The sequence below is a fragment of the Balaenoptera acutorostrata genome, chromosome 20 (genome assembly GCF_949987535.1).
Source record: "Balaenoptera acutorostrata chromosome 20, mBalAcu1.1, whole genome shotgun sequence".
NCBI classification, from domain to species: Eukaryota; Metazoa; Chordata; class Mammalia; order Artiodactyla; family Balaenopteridae; genus Balaenoptera; species Balaenoptera acutorostrata.
Genome location: NC_080083.1, coordinates 21,042,120 through 21,060,134, shown reverse-complemented (window position 1 = coordinate 21,060,134; position 18,015 = coordinate 21,042,120). Strand labels below are relative to the sequence as shown.

General features: G+C 40.7%; 2 protein-coding genes across 2 annotated transcripts; one reads left to right on the top strand and one right to left on the bottom strand.

The window, feature by feature from the left end:
• Positions 1 to 205: 205 nt before the first annotated feature.
• Positions 206 to 1,584, bottom strand: ZNF830 (zinc finger protein 830). Its single transcript, XM_007190170.2, has one exon. The coding sequence runs from the start codon at positions 1,547 to 1,549 to the stop codon at positions 407 to 409; it is 1,143 nt and encodes a 380-aa protein (XP_007190232.1). The 5' UTR covers positions 1,550 to 1,584; the 3' UTR covers positions 206 to 406.
• Positions 1,577 to 16,792, top strand: CCT6B (chaperonin containing TCP1 subunit 6B). Its single transcript, XM_057536535.1, is given in 9 exon segments — positions 1,577 to 1,871; positions 3,476 to 3,539; positions 4,106 to 4,240; positions 7,625 to 7,798; positions 9,568 to 9,666; positions 9,669 to 9,671; positions 14,064 to 14,166; positions 15,864 to 15,936; positions 16,455 to 16,792. Coding segments are annotated over 9 exon segments (861 nt in total). The 5' UTR covers positions 1,577 to 1,734; the 3' UTR covers positions 16,528 to 16,792.
• Positions 16,793 to 18,015: the final 1,223 nt, after the last annotated feature.

Below are 18,015 nucleotides of genomic sequence, written 5' to 3'. Positions count from 1 at the left end.
AGAAAAAGCCATATACATTCTAAATGCCACACTTGGTTTTCATCTAAAAGCTTGTCTGTTGGTCTGACTTATATTAACTTATAAATTTCAAAATATAATTCTTAAGTAAATATATATTTAATATGTACAATATTTACAGCTTACAGCTTTTACAACTCAAACTTTAGATCTATAAGTGTGCGAAAAAGTGGGCATTTGAGTGTAATACTTCGAAAACTTCAAAAACACCTTTACCTCAAAAATATTTTACACCAATTTTCCAAAGCGGTATCTTCACAGGCTCATTGTATCTCGACAACCCAGTCAAGTTACCAAATCTCCAGGCATGGAGTAAACGATATCGTATTGAGAGGCGGCACTTTTTATACAGTCGTAGAGGATGTAGAACTCTTGGGTCTTTGAAACTCTATAACAAAGTCCCTTTCACCCTCCAATCCTGAGACAACAAATCCTGTAGTTCTACCTCATCATCGCTGTCAACATTCTCCTCTTCCTTTTTCTGCAGTTCTTTTATGGTCAGAACCTCTTTAAGCTTATTTTTTATCTCATCCTGGCGATTCCGCAGCTTTTCCACCCGACGGTAACACTCTATCTGCTCATCGATCTCCCCAATCTGCCGGTCCAACCGTCCCTCCTCATCCTCTTCGGCAACTATGGCTTCGGAAATAGTGTTGACCTGTCTCATGGCTTTTTGAAATTCGTCCCATTCTTTGTCCATCTGATCCTTTGGGGCATCAACCTTTCGTACCCTCGCATCTATCTCAGGGTCGTCAAAAAACCCTTCCGGTAATGCTTCCGCGGTGTTTTCTCTCCTTTCCACCACTTTTTCATGTATTTCTGCTTTCTCAATTGACCCTGAATGAGGAATTAAAGGGGCCTTGGGAGGATTTGTGTCCGAGAAATCGCTTGGCAGCCTACTACCGGCTGCCTCCCGCGCGGAGGAAAGTGAGTGTTCCTTGCCCTGCGCGTTGGCCGGATGCTTACAGACATCCCCTCTTTTCCCTTCTCCTCCTCCTCCCTCCTCTTTCTCCTCCTCCTCTTCCTCATCTTCATAATCAGGGAGTAAACCGAGTCCCGAAGCCTTACTGAGGGTCGCCCTAGTGGGCTCCTTTCCGGCTTTGTCAACGTTGGTGGGCAAAGCGGAAGTGGAGGGCTGTACTTGAGACACCACGGAGGCCCTCGCTCTTTTGGCATCTTGGCTCTCTGCGTCCGGCGCCTTCCTCTTGGTGGACTGAGGCACTGCGCTGGCGGACTGAGGCACTGCGCTGGCGGACGGTCCCTGGGCGGCTTCCTTCACGCCTTTCAGCTCGGCCACTTTCTCTCGGTGCTGCTTTCCCAGGACGTGAGTCTGCCACAGGAGCTCGCTCTTAACCGCGGTGTTACACAGGGCACAACTCAGCTGCCCCAAGCGGTTGTACTTCGCGAATGGAGATTCTATCCGTTTGCGGTTGGTGCTCAGACGCTGCTTCTCCTTCATCAACCGCCGCAGTTCGTCCTGATTAACCACTCGCTTCCCCGCCTCAGGCCGAGCGGAGGCGGAGGACGCCATCTTTGCGACCGGACCCGAAGCGATTCTGGCTTCCGTCCCGCCGACGCCTGATGACGTCACTTCCTGTCCGGGAGCGGATTGGTTGAGGCTCAGGAGCGTGAGCCGTGGCGGCAGGGTTTCCCTCAGAATAGCAGCTGAGGCTGCTTTAGGCGGAGGTGGCGGGGCTCTCTTTCTACAGTCTGGCCATGGCTGCGATTAAAGCCATAAACTCCAAGGCTGAGGTGGCCCGGGCCCAGGCGGCCTTGTCAGTCAATATATGCGCCGCCCGAGGGCTGCAGGATGTTCTGCGGACCAACTTGGGTCCCAAGGGAACCATGAAAATGTGAGACGGCGGTTGGAGCGGCGGTTAGGGCGTCGGGGTTCGTTGGGTGTCGGGGCGCGCTGTGAGGCAGACGTTCCACAAAGAGTTGGGAGCGACGTGGACGCACTTGTGGGCCTGGTTTCCCTCGTTCTCATTCCTGCCCTGAGCTCATTTCTAGCCTGGTGGGAGAGGAGGAGAAATGCTACCCGAAGAAAGGGCCGACTGTGACCCCCTCCCTGGCCCCCGACTTCTTGTTAAGGTTCATATGCAAGTAGAAAGTCAGTTCATTTAGTGTCGTATATGAAACATAAGCCATCTAGCTGTCCTGCTGTTTTAAGAGTTTGGGTTTTGCTTGGCAGTGTGTTGTACTGGAGACGGCACGGGCTTTGGAACCTGGCAGGCTTGGGTTCAAATCCAAGGTCCGCTTTAGCTATGAGTCCCTAGGCAAGTTGAACGCTCTTTCAGCATATATTTACTTAGGACCATTATTTTCTTTAGAAGAGAGGGAAAGAGACTAGTGAGGGCAAAGAGGTGTAAGAGGAGAGAGGTACAGTCTCAGGAATGAGCAAAGTAATTAATATTAACAGTAAAAGAGGGCACTGAGTATGTACTAACTGGGATGCTGGGAACTCAGAGATGACCAAGATACAGTTTCTAAAGGAGTTCTGGTAGAGATGAATGTGGTAATTATATATATACCATTATACTGAGGAAAGGGACTAATAACTGATGGCAGAAGGGAGAAGGGAAAGCTCAATAACAGAGGATTCTTCATCAGTCTTGAAAAACGAATTAGAGTTCTCCATTTGGAGAAGGGAGTAAAGGCCTTCTAGATAGGGTAACTTCAGGAACAAGAGAAGCTCAGTGGTGTAAATCCAACAGAAACAAAACCAAACATGATGTAGTAAGGGAACCACAAGGTTTGCCCACAAGATCTCATTTGGTAGAAGAGGTAGAAAAAATAGACATTACCCAGCTTGGGAAAGGTAAACTATGTCATTGCTATATAGTTTGGATTTTATCTTGAAGGTGATGGAGAACATGAAAATCATGGAAGGATTTTTGGTGAGGGAACTGACTGAATCACATTGCCTTTTAAAAAGATAAATGCAGTGTGGAGGGTAAATTCAAATTCAGAGATACCAAGATGCTAAGTAGTCCAGACTAGAGATGATGATGACAGTGGAGATGGAGAGGAGGGGGTAGATTCAAGAGACATTTAGGTTGTAGAGTTGACAGAACTTGATCTAATAAACGTGAGGGGTGAGGGAAAAAATTAGTTGAGTGAATGAATGGGAACATTTCACAAAAAAAGAAACCTGCAGAAAGTTCACAAATTTGTGGTTTGTAGACTTCCAAGTACTCTTCCAGGTACCAAACCACTGTTCATAACTCACAGACTGCTCTTGTCCTTAAACTTGTAAATGTGCTGTTTGGAATGAAATCACCATAGCAGTCCATCTGGGGAGAAGTGATTCTGTGGTAGTTACTGTGGTATCCTCCATGGTATAATGGAAGTTTTCCACACCCAGTTACTTATATTAAGGATAGTGGAGTGGCTAACAGTGGGAGTGTCTTGTTTGGCTCTTGCTATATGAAGTTTATAACCACTTTTTTCTGAACAGGCTTGTTTCTGGTGCAGGAGACATCAAACTCACCAAAGATGGCAACGTACTGCTCCATGAGATGGTGAGCTGATGTTGCTGACTTAATAAACCTTTAATAAGCCTTAACTGAGAACATAGTACACTTTGTATATCCTTAAACCAAGGCCGTCAGCTAAATACTGCAGTCCTGAGATATGCTTGTTGGATTAAACCTTAGGAAAAAAAAAGTCTATTGGCTGTTTTCAAATCTTTGTGTAGTGCAAATAATAGCTTAGGGATACTTCCAAATTAGTTACATCTTTTAAAGGCAATGCATTATGTCCTTTGTAATCATGGGAAAAAAAAATCCTTTGCAAGTTTAGTACATATATTCATCTTCAAGATTGAAGAATTTAATCTTATTTTGGAAATGTCATTGCATTTGAAGCAGAGACTCTTTTATAAAATGTTCAAACCTCATTAGTTCTCAGTTTTTAACTTTTCGTTTTGACATTTATTATGTATGATAATATAAAACTTGTGAACTTATAGAATGAAGCTTATTTCATTTCTTAATTTTACTGTTGACCCTTAGGTTACCTTGTTTTTGGTGGACTATTTCTTTATCTCATTCTCTCTCTTTTTTAATCTGTTGCTTGCTTTTTTCAGCAAATTCAACACCCAACAGCTTCCTTGATAGCAAAAGTAGCAACAGCCCAGGATGACATTACAGGAGATGGTACTACTTCAAATGTTCTAACTATCGGAGAGTTACTAAAACAAGCTGATCTTTACATGTCTGAGGTATTAGAATTTCATAGAATGCACATTCATGTGGTACTTTATTTTGAGTAAAAAGTTATTTTTTTTTTGCTAGTAAAATGGTTTAATTTTAGAGGGCAAATGTTAATTTTTATCAAGATACTTTTGGACAATTATGAATGGAAATAATGAAATTTTTAGTCAAAATAATGCCTTTTATTGAAATTATATACCTTTTTAAAAAATGAAATATTTGAGATATATATAAAAGTTGAAAAATTAGCCATGTACCCATGACTAATGGCCTAAGAAAGAAAACATCACTGAGAAAGTTGAAAACAAATTATGCACCTTTTAAAAAATAACTAGAGAAGAATTATTGAAGGTTTTCCACATTGTGAATTTACCTACTTTTCTAGTTTTATTTCCCTTTTTTTTTTTTTTTTGTAAATTTTTTTTTTTTTATTTATTTATTTTTGACTGTGTTGGGTCTTCGTTTCTGTGTGAGGGCTTTCTCCAGTTGTGGCAAGCGGGGGCCACTCTTCATCGCGGTGCGCGGGCCTCTCACTGTCGCGGCCTCTTCTGTTGCAGAGCACAGGCTCCAGACGCGCAGGCTCAGTAGTTGTGGCGCACGGGCTTAGTTGCTCCGCGGCATGTGGGATCTTCCCGGACCAGGGCTCGAACCTGTGTCCCCTGCATTGGCAGGCAGATTCTCAACCACTGCGCCACCAGGGAAGCCCTTTATTTCCCTTTATAAACCGTCTCCTCTAGCCAGACTCCTTCATTCACTGGCCTCTGAAATCATAACATACATTTCTACCTCCATGCCTTTGTTCAATTTGTATTGTTTTCTTTGCGTTACTTATCTGTCTTTTCTAATTAAGCAGTTGAATTTTTGCTCTTTCAAGGACCATTTTAGCAAAGCATAACCTGTCCTTTCAAAGTGCTAAAAAGATCACTTTGTGTTTCATTTAGTATTGGGATCTGTCTATTAATTCAGTACCTGCAACTTATCTCAAGATGCTTTTAGCTGTAAGCAGTAGAAACTTGACTAAAAGTCACTTAAACAATAAAAAAATTATCTCCCGTAACAGGAAATATAGCAATAAAGCAGGCTTCTAGGGTTAGTTGATTAAAAAATTCATTCAGTCATCAAGTACCCAGATCCTTTCTGTCTCTTAGCTCTTCCACTTGCAATGCTGTTTCTTCATGGGCTTATTCCCATCCTGGATGAAACACTGTCAGAAGAAATCAGGGCTACCTGTTCTCCTTACTAACACTCAGCATGAGAGGGCAAGAGAAAACCATTCACCCAGCCATAGAATAAAAGTCCTTCCTTTATATGATTGGGCCAACACTGGTCTTATGTCCATCCCAAACCAGTGACAGTTTTTCAGGAAATTGACTTAATCTAATTAGGATCCGCCCCTTGAGCTAGGGATAGGGTCAGCTTCCTCTGAAGCACTGAGGAAGAGAGATACCTAAACAAAATTAGGGTTGGGCTAGGAAGGAAGAAATTAGGGAAGGGGAGATGCTGACAGACATTGACATAGTTATGAAACTGTGTGACAGTGCAGTGACAGAGCTAGGCACAGGATGGGATAGAAACACTGAGGAGGGAGGGGTATCCTAAACTAGCCTGAGGTAGTCAGGAAGCACTTCCTGGAGGAAATAGGCCTGCGCTGAATCTTTAGGATTAGAAGGAGTGAGCCTGATGAAAGAGTGAGGGGTGAGGAGTGAGCCTGATGAAAGAGTGAGGGGTGAGGAGTGAACCTGATGAAAGAGTGAGGGGTGCAGAGAATGGCATTCCAGGCAGAAGGAACAACATGAGCAAAGGCACAGAGAAAAGAAGCAAACTGGTGTGTGTGCAGAGCTACAAGCAGTCTGGTGTAGGTGGAGTTTAAAGTGATGCGGACAGTAGTGAATAGGCATGTAATATACTAACCAAGAAGAATGTTCATACTGACATATGAATGAGTGATATGGTCAGATTGGCATTTTAAATATTTGGGGGACAGTTTTAAGGGAGTCAAGACTGAAGGTTTTCCTAGTAGTCTAGGTGAGAAGTTGTGAGGTCCTAGGCTGAGGAAATGTTTTGAAGATGGTTAATAACACAGGCTCTGGTGTCAGGCCTTGTGGGTTTAAATCCTGGCTCTGGCTCTTACTAGCCTGGTGATCTAAGCCTTTAAGCCTAAATTTCCTCATCTGTGAAACAGGAATGATAAAAACACCCACTTCATGGTGTTGAGAGGACTAAAATAATACATGTAAATCCCTTAGAATAGTGCCTGGCACAAATGCTCAATAAATGTCAACTTTTAAAGTTATTATAGGACTGACATAAAGGAATGGAGGAAGGGAATAAATTAGAACTAGTTCCAGCTTTCAATAAGTTTATGTATTATTTTTCAGAATAAACAATAGTGTTTTTTCAAAAAATATTTTTGTTATAATGTCAGACCTACAGAAAAGTTGCAAGAATATTCCAAAGAATAACATTTCTCTCTCTTTCATGAATATATATATATATATATATATATATATATGGAATGTGTATATATATAGTAATATACATATTTTTTTCTAATGGTATAAGAATAAGTTGCAGACATGATGATCTAAATATTTCAGTGTATGTTTCTTAAACCAGGGAATTCTCATATATATAACCACAGTATAGTGATCAAAACAGGAAATTAATATTAACACATTGATAAATACTTTTATCTAATTTGCAGGTTTTATTCAAATTTCATCACTTGTTCCATTCAGTTGTCATACCCCTTTAGTCTTCTTTAAGCTGGAATAGTTCCCGAGCCATCTTTTGTGTTTCATGACATTGCTGACATTGCTACTTTTAGAGGATAGGCTGTTTTTTTTTTTTTTTTTTTTAAGAAAGTCCCTCAGTTTGGATTTGTCTGTTTCCTCATGATCAGACTCAGGTTATGAACCTTTGGCAGGAGTGCCATGGAAATGCTGTATTGGTCTTAATGCAGCATATCTGGAGGCACATGGTGTGTGTTTGTCCCGTTCTATGATGTTAACTTTGAACATTTGGTGAAGGTGCTGCCTATCTGTCATTTTTCTCCAAACAATGCTGGTTCTTTTCCTCTACATTACAGGGAGTCTTCTCTGCTGTGCTCATTCAGAAGAGCACTACACGACAGTGTGTTATAGTTTTCAGACGTAAAAAGAACTTTTGTAGTTTTTTTGTACTGTTGTAAATTGTAAACAATTTTTTTGTAAGTTTGAGATTGTTTGAAATATGAAGCGCTGAAAGATTACAAATTACATACATACACTTATATTTAGTGGCATTGATATAGGTAATTAATTTTTTTGGACATACCTATTAGTAGGAAAGGATGGTTACTTTTACTTTGGATAACTTACTTTATAATTTATAGTTTTATGTTGATGTATTAGGGCCTGCACCCTAGAATAATAGCTGAAGGATTTGAAGTTGCAAAAGTAAAGGCACTTGAAGTTTTGGAACAAGTTAAAATTAAAAAAGAGATGAAAAGAGAAATCCTCTTAGATGTGGCTAGAACATCTCTACAAACTAAAGTTCATCCTCAGCTGGCTGATATGTTAACAGAGGTATGTGGTTAAACTCTTGCAGAATGAGTACAGCCTAACACATGCTGGTATTTTTCTTTTTCCTATAAGATAATCAGCTATGGCATGTGGTTCTTTTTAACATACAACAAAATATAGAAGACAGACATTTATAGGCTTATTTACAGAGTAGATTTGATTGGTCAGAACAGTATGTGTAATTTTTCAAAAGGGTCATATTAAGCCTTCTTTTAAGTTAACTTGAAAGTTGGGAGGGACTTGGCTGCCTATGGATCACCCCCTTTGGAAGCTGTTGGGGTGATGCACACTGGTCTCCTAAACCTAGAGGTCCATATTTATTATGTGAGGTTGGGGACGTTGTTTTGGCAGTGTGCCTTGTAGTTAAGGTTACCACTTTAATGAGCATGATTGATCTGATAGATAATATTCACATCTGGGAAGTGTATACTTGTTTACTTCTAAAGGTAGAATATATATATAATATCAGGACAAAGTTGGGTATTTTGGGAAGGCTTTTATCAGGTAGCTGTAGTTTGATGATATCATCATTGTTCCTCAGCTTTGCATTTTTTGAAACTTGAGTACATTAGTTTATCAGGAATGATGAGTTCATAACAACCAAATTCACAAGACATTGACATAGAAATCAGAATTCTATCTTACTAATTTACCTTGAGAAATATAAATACTGAAACACCTGAGTTGTTTCTGGTCAATTCTTACCAATAGGAAAACCTACTTGGGAAATCAGATTAAGATTAAGAAATTAAGACATTTTCTTGCTGAGCAGTCTAAATAAAGACTCTTCTGTGTTTTCTGCTGTTAAAGTACATATATCACGTGGCCCAGAATCTTCAAGCTATCTGATTAGGGCCTCCATTCTCTTTTGGAGTTATAGAAACACTAATACTCTCATTTTCCAATCGTTTGTCATTATTCCCCATTAGTCATCAAAACCAAAAATCATGTTACCTCAGTAAACTTTTCTAAGGTATAGTTTTTTTGCTTTTATTTTATTTGAGGATGGTTATACTATAGCATTTAATTTCTGTAGTCAGTTATTTTCATAATACTTTCTGAGCTAAGCAATAAGCTGTGTGGTGCTGTGCTTCTCAAATTGCATATCCCTGGGGATATTTGGCAGAATAAATGAGACATGTCCTTCTGGAGTGTCAATTTTACTTTACGATGGAGGAAAAGCATTATTTTCACATTAAAACAAACGTATAACAGAACACTGTAAATCAACTGTACCCCAATGAAAATTAAAAAACAACAAAAAACAAATGTATATATTATGGCATGATGTGGAAAAGTTTCATGGTAAAACATAAGACTTAAAAATTTCATGTTGTTAGAGCCAGCAAATTTGAACTCTTTCCTTAGATTTCATTTCCTTCTTTTCCATTAAGGTGTCCTTTGGTGGAAAAGTTTGAGTAGTGTTTGTATAGTAGGCTTGGCAGTTAAAGAGACTTGATTTCTAGTCCTGACTCTGCTACTACCTGTTAGACCTTGTTTTAAGACCATAACTTCTTAAAGTCTTACCTTAGTTTCCTTCTCTGTAAAATAAGGGGTTTGGACCTGATAATCTCTGAAGTCCCTGTAGGCTCTAAAGTATCCATTGGCATTGGTTATCATTCGTGTCCATGACAAAGTGACACTTTCTGACCTTGCCCTGTGTTTTGGAGCCTGAAACACTTTATCTCCTTAGTCTGGTGATAGATTACTAGAGCCAGTGGTTTCTTTTAGTAGACCAAATAATTTACTGTTCTCATTCATTTCTCTTCCAGGCTGTGGTGGATTCTGTTTTGGCTATTAGAAGACCGGGTTATCCTATTGATCTCTTCATGGTGGAAATCATGGAGATGAAGCATAAATCAGAAACAGATACAAAGTAAATGATATAAACTTTAACAGTGCATAGATTCTAGAATACTTTGTTATCTTCAGATATTCTTTCACTGATTTCATTAGTTACTTCTATTCATTATCAGTGTATTCATTCAGCATATATTAATTGGATACTTACCAGGAGCCATTCACTGTTTTAGGTGCTAGGAACGAAGAGTAAACAAAACAGAATTTCTTTTTTTAAGAATCTTACATTTCTAGTTGAAAGAGATGGTGGACAAATAATGCTAATAAGTGCTGTGAAGAGGCTAGAGCAGCTGTATATGTGAGCATGTGCATGATTTTAGGGTAGTCAAGGAAGATCATTGTGATGAGAAAGTAAACTAGAGAGCTAAAGGGGTCTCTAGTGCTAGCCATGTGCATATCTGGAAGAAGAGTGTTCTAAGCAGAGGGAATAACAGTGGAAGAAGCCCCGAAGCAGAAGTGTGCTGGGGTGTTCCAGTGTGCCTGGAGCAGAGGAAGAGGAAAAAGTAGTAGAAGGTGAGGTCAGAGAGGGAAGACAATTATAACATTGTCTGAGTATGTATGTACTCAGAGTGTGTAGCACCTTGTTGACTTTGGACTTAACTCATTTTAAACATTCTATTATGGGAAACTCTAAACATATATAAGAGTAGAATAGAATAGTGAATGAGCTCCCACGTATCTGTCACTCATCTTTATCAATAATCAGTATATGGCCAGTCTTATATCCCCCATATATACTCCTCTTTCCTTCCCCCTGCCCAAACCTGGATTATTTTGAAGCCAATTCAGATGTTATATTTCATCTGTAAATACTTTATTTATTTTTAATATATGTGTGTGTATGTGTAGGTGTCTTTACTTATTTATAGAAGTTCTATTTGGTTCGTTCTTAAATCTGCCTTGTCACTTTTTATGGTTTCCTGTTCCCTGCAGATCTTTTCAAACTTACCTTTCATTTCTTTAAACATATAGTTCAGTTTGATAATTACAATATTTAAAGTTTTGTCTTGTCTACTTCTGGTGTTTATTTTATTTATTTATTTTTAAAATTAATTAATTAATTTATTTTTGGCTGTGTGGGATCTTTGTTGCTGCGTGTGGGCTTTCTCTAGTTGTGGCGAGCGGGGGCTACTCTTCATTGCGGTGCATGGGCTTCTCATTGTGGTGGCTTCTCTTGTTGTGGAGCACGGGCTCTAGGCACGCGGGCTTCAGTTGTTGTGGCACACGGGTTCAGTAGTTGTGGCTCACGGGCCCTAGAGCACAGGCTCAGTAGTTGTGGCACACGGGCTTAGTTGCTCTGCGGCATGTGGGATCTTCCCGGACCAGGGCTTGAACCCGTGTCTCCTGCATTGCCAGGCGGATTCTTAACCACTGCGCCACCAGGGAAGCCCCGCCCAGGGACGACTTTAAACTAAATCCACAGCTTGAGGTTTTTTTTGAATAACCAGTTGTGAATTCTAACTGCAAGTCCATGTGAGGGCTGCTGGTTTGTACCCTGAGTATGTAGCCTTTGAGGTTCTAGTTTAACGTGAAGAGGGTCTTACTGTTACACTCTGTACTTTGGATGAGCCTTGAGCTTTTTTAATTCTGTCCGCCTCTCATTATGAGGTCAAAATTCAGATTTGCCTGAATTGTCAGATGACTTTAGGATGAGTGGTTGCAGTTATCTACTTACCTCTTGGAGTTCCTGTTTTGTTTTCAGTTTTGAAAAGAAAACTTTTGTAGCTCTTTACTGTTTTATGACTCTGCAGAGTTTTAAAGGTTTTTTTGTTTTGTTTTTAATCCAGCATTTTTAGTTGCTTTTGGTAGTAGGGTTGGTCCAAATTACCTTACCATTGCTGAGGGCAACAAGTACTTGGTTTATATTTCAGAAGGATCGCCGTGGTTGTTGTGTGGGGAGTACACTGTGGAGCAGGGTGGGAGGTGCAAGGGCAGAAGCAGGAGACCGGTTACGAATCCGTTGTAATATAGGTGAGAAAAGAAAAAAAGGTTTGGATCAGGGTATACTTAGAAAGAAGGAGCAGTAGGATTTGTTGATGTTCCACGCAGAATGTGACAGAAACAGAGGATTCAAGGATGTCTCTTGGGTTCTTGGGTTTTTGCATGAGCAGCTGGAAAAGCAGAGATGCCATTTCTTGGGATGGAGAAGACTGGGAAGAGCAGGTTTGGGGAAATAAATCAAGAGTTTAGCTTGGGGAATGTTATGTTTTTTTTTTGTTTTAAATTTATTTATTTATTGATTTATGGCTGTGTTGGGTCTTCGTTTCTGTGAGAGGGCCTTCTCCAGTTGCAGCAAGCGGGGGCCACTCTTCATCGCAGTGCGCGGGCCTCTCACTATCGCGGCCTCTCTTGTTGCGGAGCATAGGCTCCAGACGCGCAGGCTCAGCAATTGTGGCTCACGGGACCAGTTGCTCCGCGGCACGTGGGATCCTCCCAGACCAGGGCTCGAACCCGTGTCCCCTGCACTGGCAGGCAGACTCTCAACCACTGCGCCACCAGGGAAGCCCGAATGTTATGTTTTTGATGCCTATTAGATGTCCATGTGGAGATGTTACGTAAGAATTTGGAGAGAGGTGTCAGGAGTTCAGGATCGAGGTCTGGACTGGAAATATTTATTTGGGAGTCATCAGTGTGTGGATGACTTAAAGCTATGAGAGTTTTAAATTTAGTTTTTAATTTTTTTGGCTGCGCCGTGCAGCATGTGGGATCTTAGTTCCCTGACCAGGGATTGAACCCATGCACCCTGCGCTGGGAGCACAGAGTCTTAACCACTGGATTTCCAGGGAAGTCCCTATGAGAGTTAATAAGATCATCTGGGAAGTGATATAGATAGAGAGAAGAGGAAGTTTAAAGACTGAGCCCTGAAAACTCCAATGTTTAGAAATTGAGAAGGTAGGGAGGACTGAGCAGAGAAGACTGAAAAGGGGTGGTCAGTGAGATAGGAGGAAAGCCAAAGGAGAATAGTGTCCCAGAAGGTAAGAGAAGAAAGTGTTTCAAGAAGGAGAGAATAATCTGCTATGTCATATGCGGTTGGCAGTTTGATGAGCAAGTTGTGAACTGAGAATTGACCATTAGATTTGGAGAATGTTTAGTTTTTTGGTGGCTTTAATGAAAGTTGATTCAATAAAGGGGTGAGTGTGAAAGTCAGATTGAAGGTGGGGTCAAGAGAGAATGGTTAGGGAAGAAGTGAGGATGCAAATGTAGACAACTCAGAGGAGTTTAGCTCTAAAGGGGAGCAGGTAAGTGGGGCAGTAGCTAGAAGGGAATATGGGAATGGGGTTGAAGGAGAATTTTTTGTTTTAAAGATGGGAATTACTATGACAAGTTTGTTCCCTGATGAGGATGCTCCTGTAGGCAGGAACAGTTGATGTGAGGGAAGAGGGGACAGTTGCAGGAGCAGAGAGGGGAAATGGGATACAGTACACAAGCAGAGGGGTTAACCTTAGAGAGGAGCATGGGCAATTCATTCCTAGTCATAGGAGGTTCAGGTTCAAGTGCAGGTGGATTGGTAGAGGTAGTGATGGGACAGTGTTTTTATTTTCTCAAAGAAGCAAAATCATTTGCTGAGAGTGAGAAGAAGGGGAAGAGTGAAGGAGACTTGAAGAGTGAAGAATATTGAACATATAGTTTGTTTTGTTCTTCCTAAATAAAGTATCTTCACATTCAGTTAGGAGTTAGAGTAATCTAGTTAGATGAAAATTTTGAAAAATTCCCTATAATTATGCTTAACTATATTAAAAATTATTTCTTTACATGAATGTGTAACAAATATTGGTTATAAAAGATTCATAAGTAGAAATGCATTTCCTAATTGGGTATAAATGAATTTTTAAAAGTTATAAAAATATTTTCTCTTGAAAGATCACTTGGAAAATAGGAAAAAAGCCTCCCCCCCCCAATTATCTCTATTCCTACCACCCAAGCATAACCCTAGTCTTAGTTTTCTTCCATTTTTCCTTTTCAATGCCAAGGTGCTTTTTAAAAATAATTAATTAATTAATTAATTTTTGGCTGCGTTGGGTCTTCGTTGCTGTGCACAGGATTTCTCTAGTTGCGGCGAGTACTCTTCGTTGCAGTGGGCGGGCTTCTCATTGTGGTGGCTTCTCTTGTTGTGGAGCACAGGCTCTAGGTGTGCAGGCTTCAGTAGTTGTGGCATGCAGGCTCAGTAGTTGTGGCTCGTGGGCTCTAGAGCACAGGCTCAGTAGTTGTGGCACACAGGCTTAGTTGCTCCACGGCATGTGGGATCTTCCTGGGCCAGGGATCAAACCCATGTTCCCTGCATTGGCAGGCGTATTCTCAACCACTGCGCCGCCAGGGAAGCCCGAGTGCCTTATTTTTTATATCTGATATTCAAATATATATGAAGGAATTCCATACATACATTTATTATTATTTTTTATTCCTAAAGGTTCTTGCTCAGAATTCTGGTTATGACCTGCAGGAAACACTAGTAAAAGTTCAGGTTGAGCATTCAGAATCAAAACAACCTGTTGGCATAGATTTGAATACAGGTAAGAAAGTAAAGAAAAATCAGCTGCTTAATAAAAAAAGAGGTTATACTACAGTGACCCAAAACTTAAGTAAGGGGGTGGAGGTTTGGATGACTTTTTTTTTTTTTTTTTTTTTTTTTAAACGAGTCTTTTTTTTTTTTTTTTAAATTTTACTTATTTATTTATTTATGGCTGTGTTGGGTCTTCGTTTCTGTGTGAGGGCTTTCTCTGGTTGTGGCAAGTGGGGGCCACTCTTCATCGCGGTGCGCGGGCCTCTCACTATCGTGGCCTCTCCCGTTGCGGAGCACAGGCTCCAGACACGCAGGCTCAGCAATTGTGGCTCACGGGCTTAGTCGCTCCGCGGCATGTGGGATCTTCCCAGACCAGGGCTCGAACCCGTGTCCCCTGCATCGGCAGGCAGATTCTCAACCACTGCGCCACCAGGGAAGCCCTGGATGACTTTTATATTTAAATTTTGGGTGCCTTTGTTTTACTTTTGAACTTCTTAAAAGCAAATATTCATTCACTTAAGAAATAGTTATTGAGTGCTTGTTATTTGACTCGGGATTCACACAGAACAAAACAAAGACCCTTCCCTTGTGAGCTTAGGTTGTAGCAGGGAAAGATAGGCAGTAAATAATAACCTTAATAAATAAGTTCCTTTAACATTTTTAAAGGTAATAAATTCTGTGAAAAAATTAAAGGAACAGTTTAAGGATGATTGTGAATGCTAGCACAGCAGTGTGGGGAGGGGGTTTCAATGGGAAGAGGGTGGTCAGGATAGGCCTCACTGAGAATGTCTGTTGAACAAAATCAAAGAAAGTTAGGAAGTTCCACGTGGGAACTAGGGAAAGAATGTCCTAGGCAGAGGGAACAGCTAGTGGAAAAGCCACTGTCTGGTGTTTTCGAGGAGGAGGGAGATGAGAGAGGTAATAGAAGGTCAGATCACGTGAGGGCGTGTGGGCCAGTGTATAGAGTTTGACTTTTTCTGTGGTGGAATAGGGAGCAATTTTGAACAGAGGTGTGACATGGTCTAAATATGTTTAAAAGGATCACTCTTGCTACTCTGTGGAGAGGAGTCAACTGAACAACTGGAAGGAATTGTCATTGGAATTGCCATTAACTGCATTGGAGAAGACTGTGGGTAGAGCATGTTTTGGTGGCTGGAGGTCAGCATTGAGTTTTGGCAAAGTTAAGTTTGAAGTATCTGGAGACTTTAAAATAGACAGTTGGATGTACAAGTCTGAAGCTCAGGAAAGTGGTCCGGCTTGGAGATAAAAACTTGAGAGTCGTCAGAGTGTATATGCTTTAAATCTAGAAGATTGGATGAGATCATCTAGGGAGTGAGCATAGAGAGAGAAGAATATAGGACTGAGCCTTTGGGTACTCTGACATTAAGAGCTCAGGAAGAAGAGGAAGAACTAGCAAAGTAGACAGAAAAGGAGCCACTAGTACAAAAGAAAAAAACCAGGCAAGTGTGATGTCCTGGAAGACAAGTGAAGAAAGAGTGGTTGGGAGGGTATGATCAGCTGTGTTAGTTAAGTGCTGCTGATAGATGAGGTCTGAGAATTGACCTTTGGATTTGACACCATGGAGGTCGTTGGTGACCTTGATAATAGTAATTTTGGTGGTATATTAAATATTGTTAGAATATACAGCCAATATTAACAGAATATATCAAGATTGTAGATTTGAAATAGTTTGTTTTTCCTTTGCAGGTGAGCCAATGGTAGCAGCAGATGCAGGAGTTTGGGATAATTATTGTGTGAAAAAACAACTTCTTCACTCTTGGTAAGTTTGTATTAATAAAAAGAGAAAGACTTTTAAGGACATAATTGATAACATTAAGATTTTTCTATTATTTTTGCCTGCTACAGTGGAAAATGGCTAAGTGTATGAAAAGGCATGGTATCCAGTTATTAAGACTAGCTGCTGTCATTTTACAGTCCCTTTTAGATTTTAGTTCTATCAGTGTAAGTTATGGGAAATGTTAATCTTACTGTTTATTTGAGAGAGAAGGGAAAGAAGGACATTTACTGAAATAGTACCACATGCATAGTGGGAAAAAGATCAAATGATATGCTAAAAATGAGCTCAGTTTTGCTGGAATATAAAATTAGGCTTCTACTTTATCAGCAAATGAGTTGGAATTATAATGCAAGGGGTGATGTTTGTATTTATAATAGCTTTGTCTTATCTCACACCAACATCATTGCAGAACAAAGTGTCATTAGTAGCTGAAGATTTCTGGGAGGGAAAGATAAGAGTGGATTGGTAAGCTTTACTCACCCTGTCATCTTTTCCCTCAGCACAGCGATTGCCACCAACATTCTCCTGGTTGATGAAATTATGCGAGCTGGTATGTCTTCTCTCAAAGGGTGATTGAGTTCAAAATCAACTCTTCTAGAAGCTGAGACTTAGCATATCTTACATCCAACTACCATTATAGAGCCTGAGCCATTCTTAATTTTTACACAATAAATGCAGTTTATATTTGGTGGTCTTATAAGTCTTGAAAGTATTTCATCAAGGTATAAAGAACACAAGAAATACTTTCACAGTAAATAATATTAATGAAAATATTTTTCCCTCGAAGTTCTAACTCCCTACCCTTTATTGTATGTGTGATATTATGATATAATAAGAAATATATATTTGGCCTATTTTATTTTATTTTATTATTTTTGGCTGCGTTGGGTCTTTGTTGCTGCTCGCGCACTTTCTCTAGTTGCGGCAAGTGGGGACTACTCTTCGTTGCGGTGCACAGGCTTCTCATTGCGGTGGCTTCTCTTGTTGCGGAGCATGGGCTCTAGGGCGCGCGGGCTTCAGTAGTTATGGGGCGTGGGCTCAGTAGTTGTGGCACATAGGCTCAGTTGCTCCACGGTATGGGGGATATTCCTGGACCAGGGATCGAATCTGTGTCCCCTGAACTGGCAGGTGGACTCTTAACCTCTGCGCCGCTAGGGAAGTCCTATATTTGGTCTTTATCCCCAGTTCCTGGCACAAGATCTGCTAAAACCTTTGTAATTTCCTGAGCAATAGGGGTGATAGGAACATTTTTTATTATAATATTTAGTCTTGGTTCCTGGTTCCTGACATAAGATCTTTTAAGACCCTTGAAATCTCTGGAATTAATAAGAGTGTCTTTTTGTATGCTCATGAGGTAACTCTTGATGGGCCACTAGATAGCTTCAGGTTGGAGGAACCAACCGTGTGATTAGAGGGTTAGAACTTTAAGCCTCCCCACCCTGAGAGGGAAGGAAAAGGGGATGGAGACTGAGTTACTAATCAGTTATACCTACATGATGAAACCTCCATAAAAAAATCCCTAAACTATGGGGTTTGGAGAGCCTCCAGGTTGGTGAACATACCCATGTGCCAGGAGGGTGGTGGACTCCAACTCCATGGAGACAGAAGCTTCTGTACTCAGGGCTCTTATGGACCTTGCCCTATATACCTCTGCATCTGGCTGTTTATTTATATTCTTTATAATATCCTTTATAATAAACTGGTAAATGTAAGTAAGTGTTTGCCTGAGTTCTGTGAGCTGGTATAGCAAATTATCAAACATGAGGAGGGGGGTCATGGGAACAGAAGTTGGACAGAAGTGTGGGTAACGTGGGGACCCACCACTTGTTCATTGGTGTCTGAAGTGGGGGACAATCTTGTGGAACTGAGCCTGTGGGGCTCAGTTCTGTGGGGTCTATGCTAATTCCCAGTAGTTAATGTCAGAATTGAATTGTAGGACACCCAGTTGTGTCTGGAGAGTTGGAGAATTGGTTGGTGTGGGAAAATCCCCACACATTTGATATCAAAAGGTTGTGAGTAGAGGAAACAATTTTCCTTTAGTATGCTATTGCAGTTTTCATA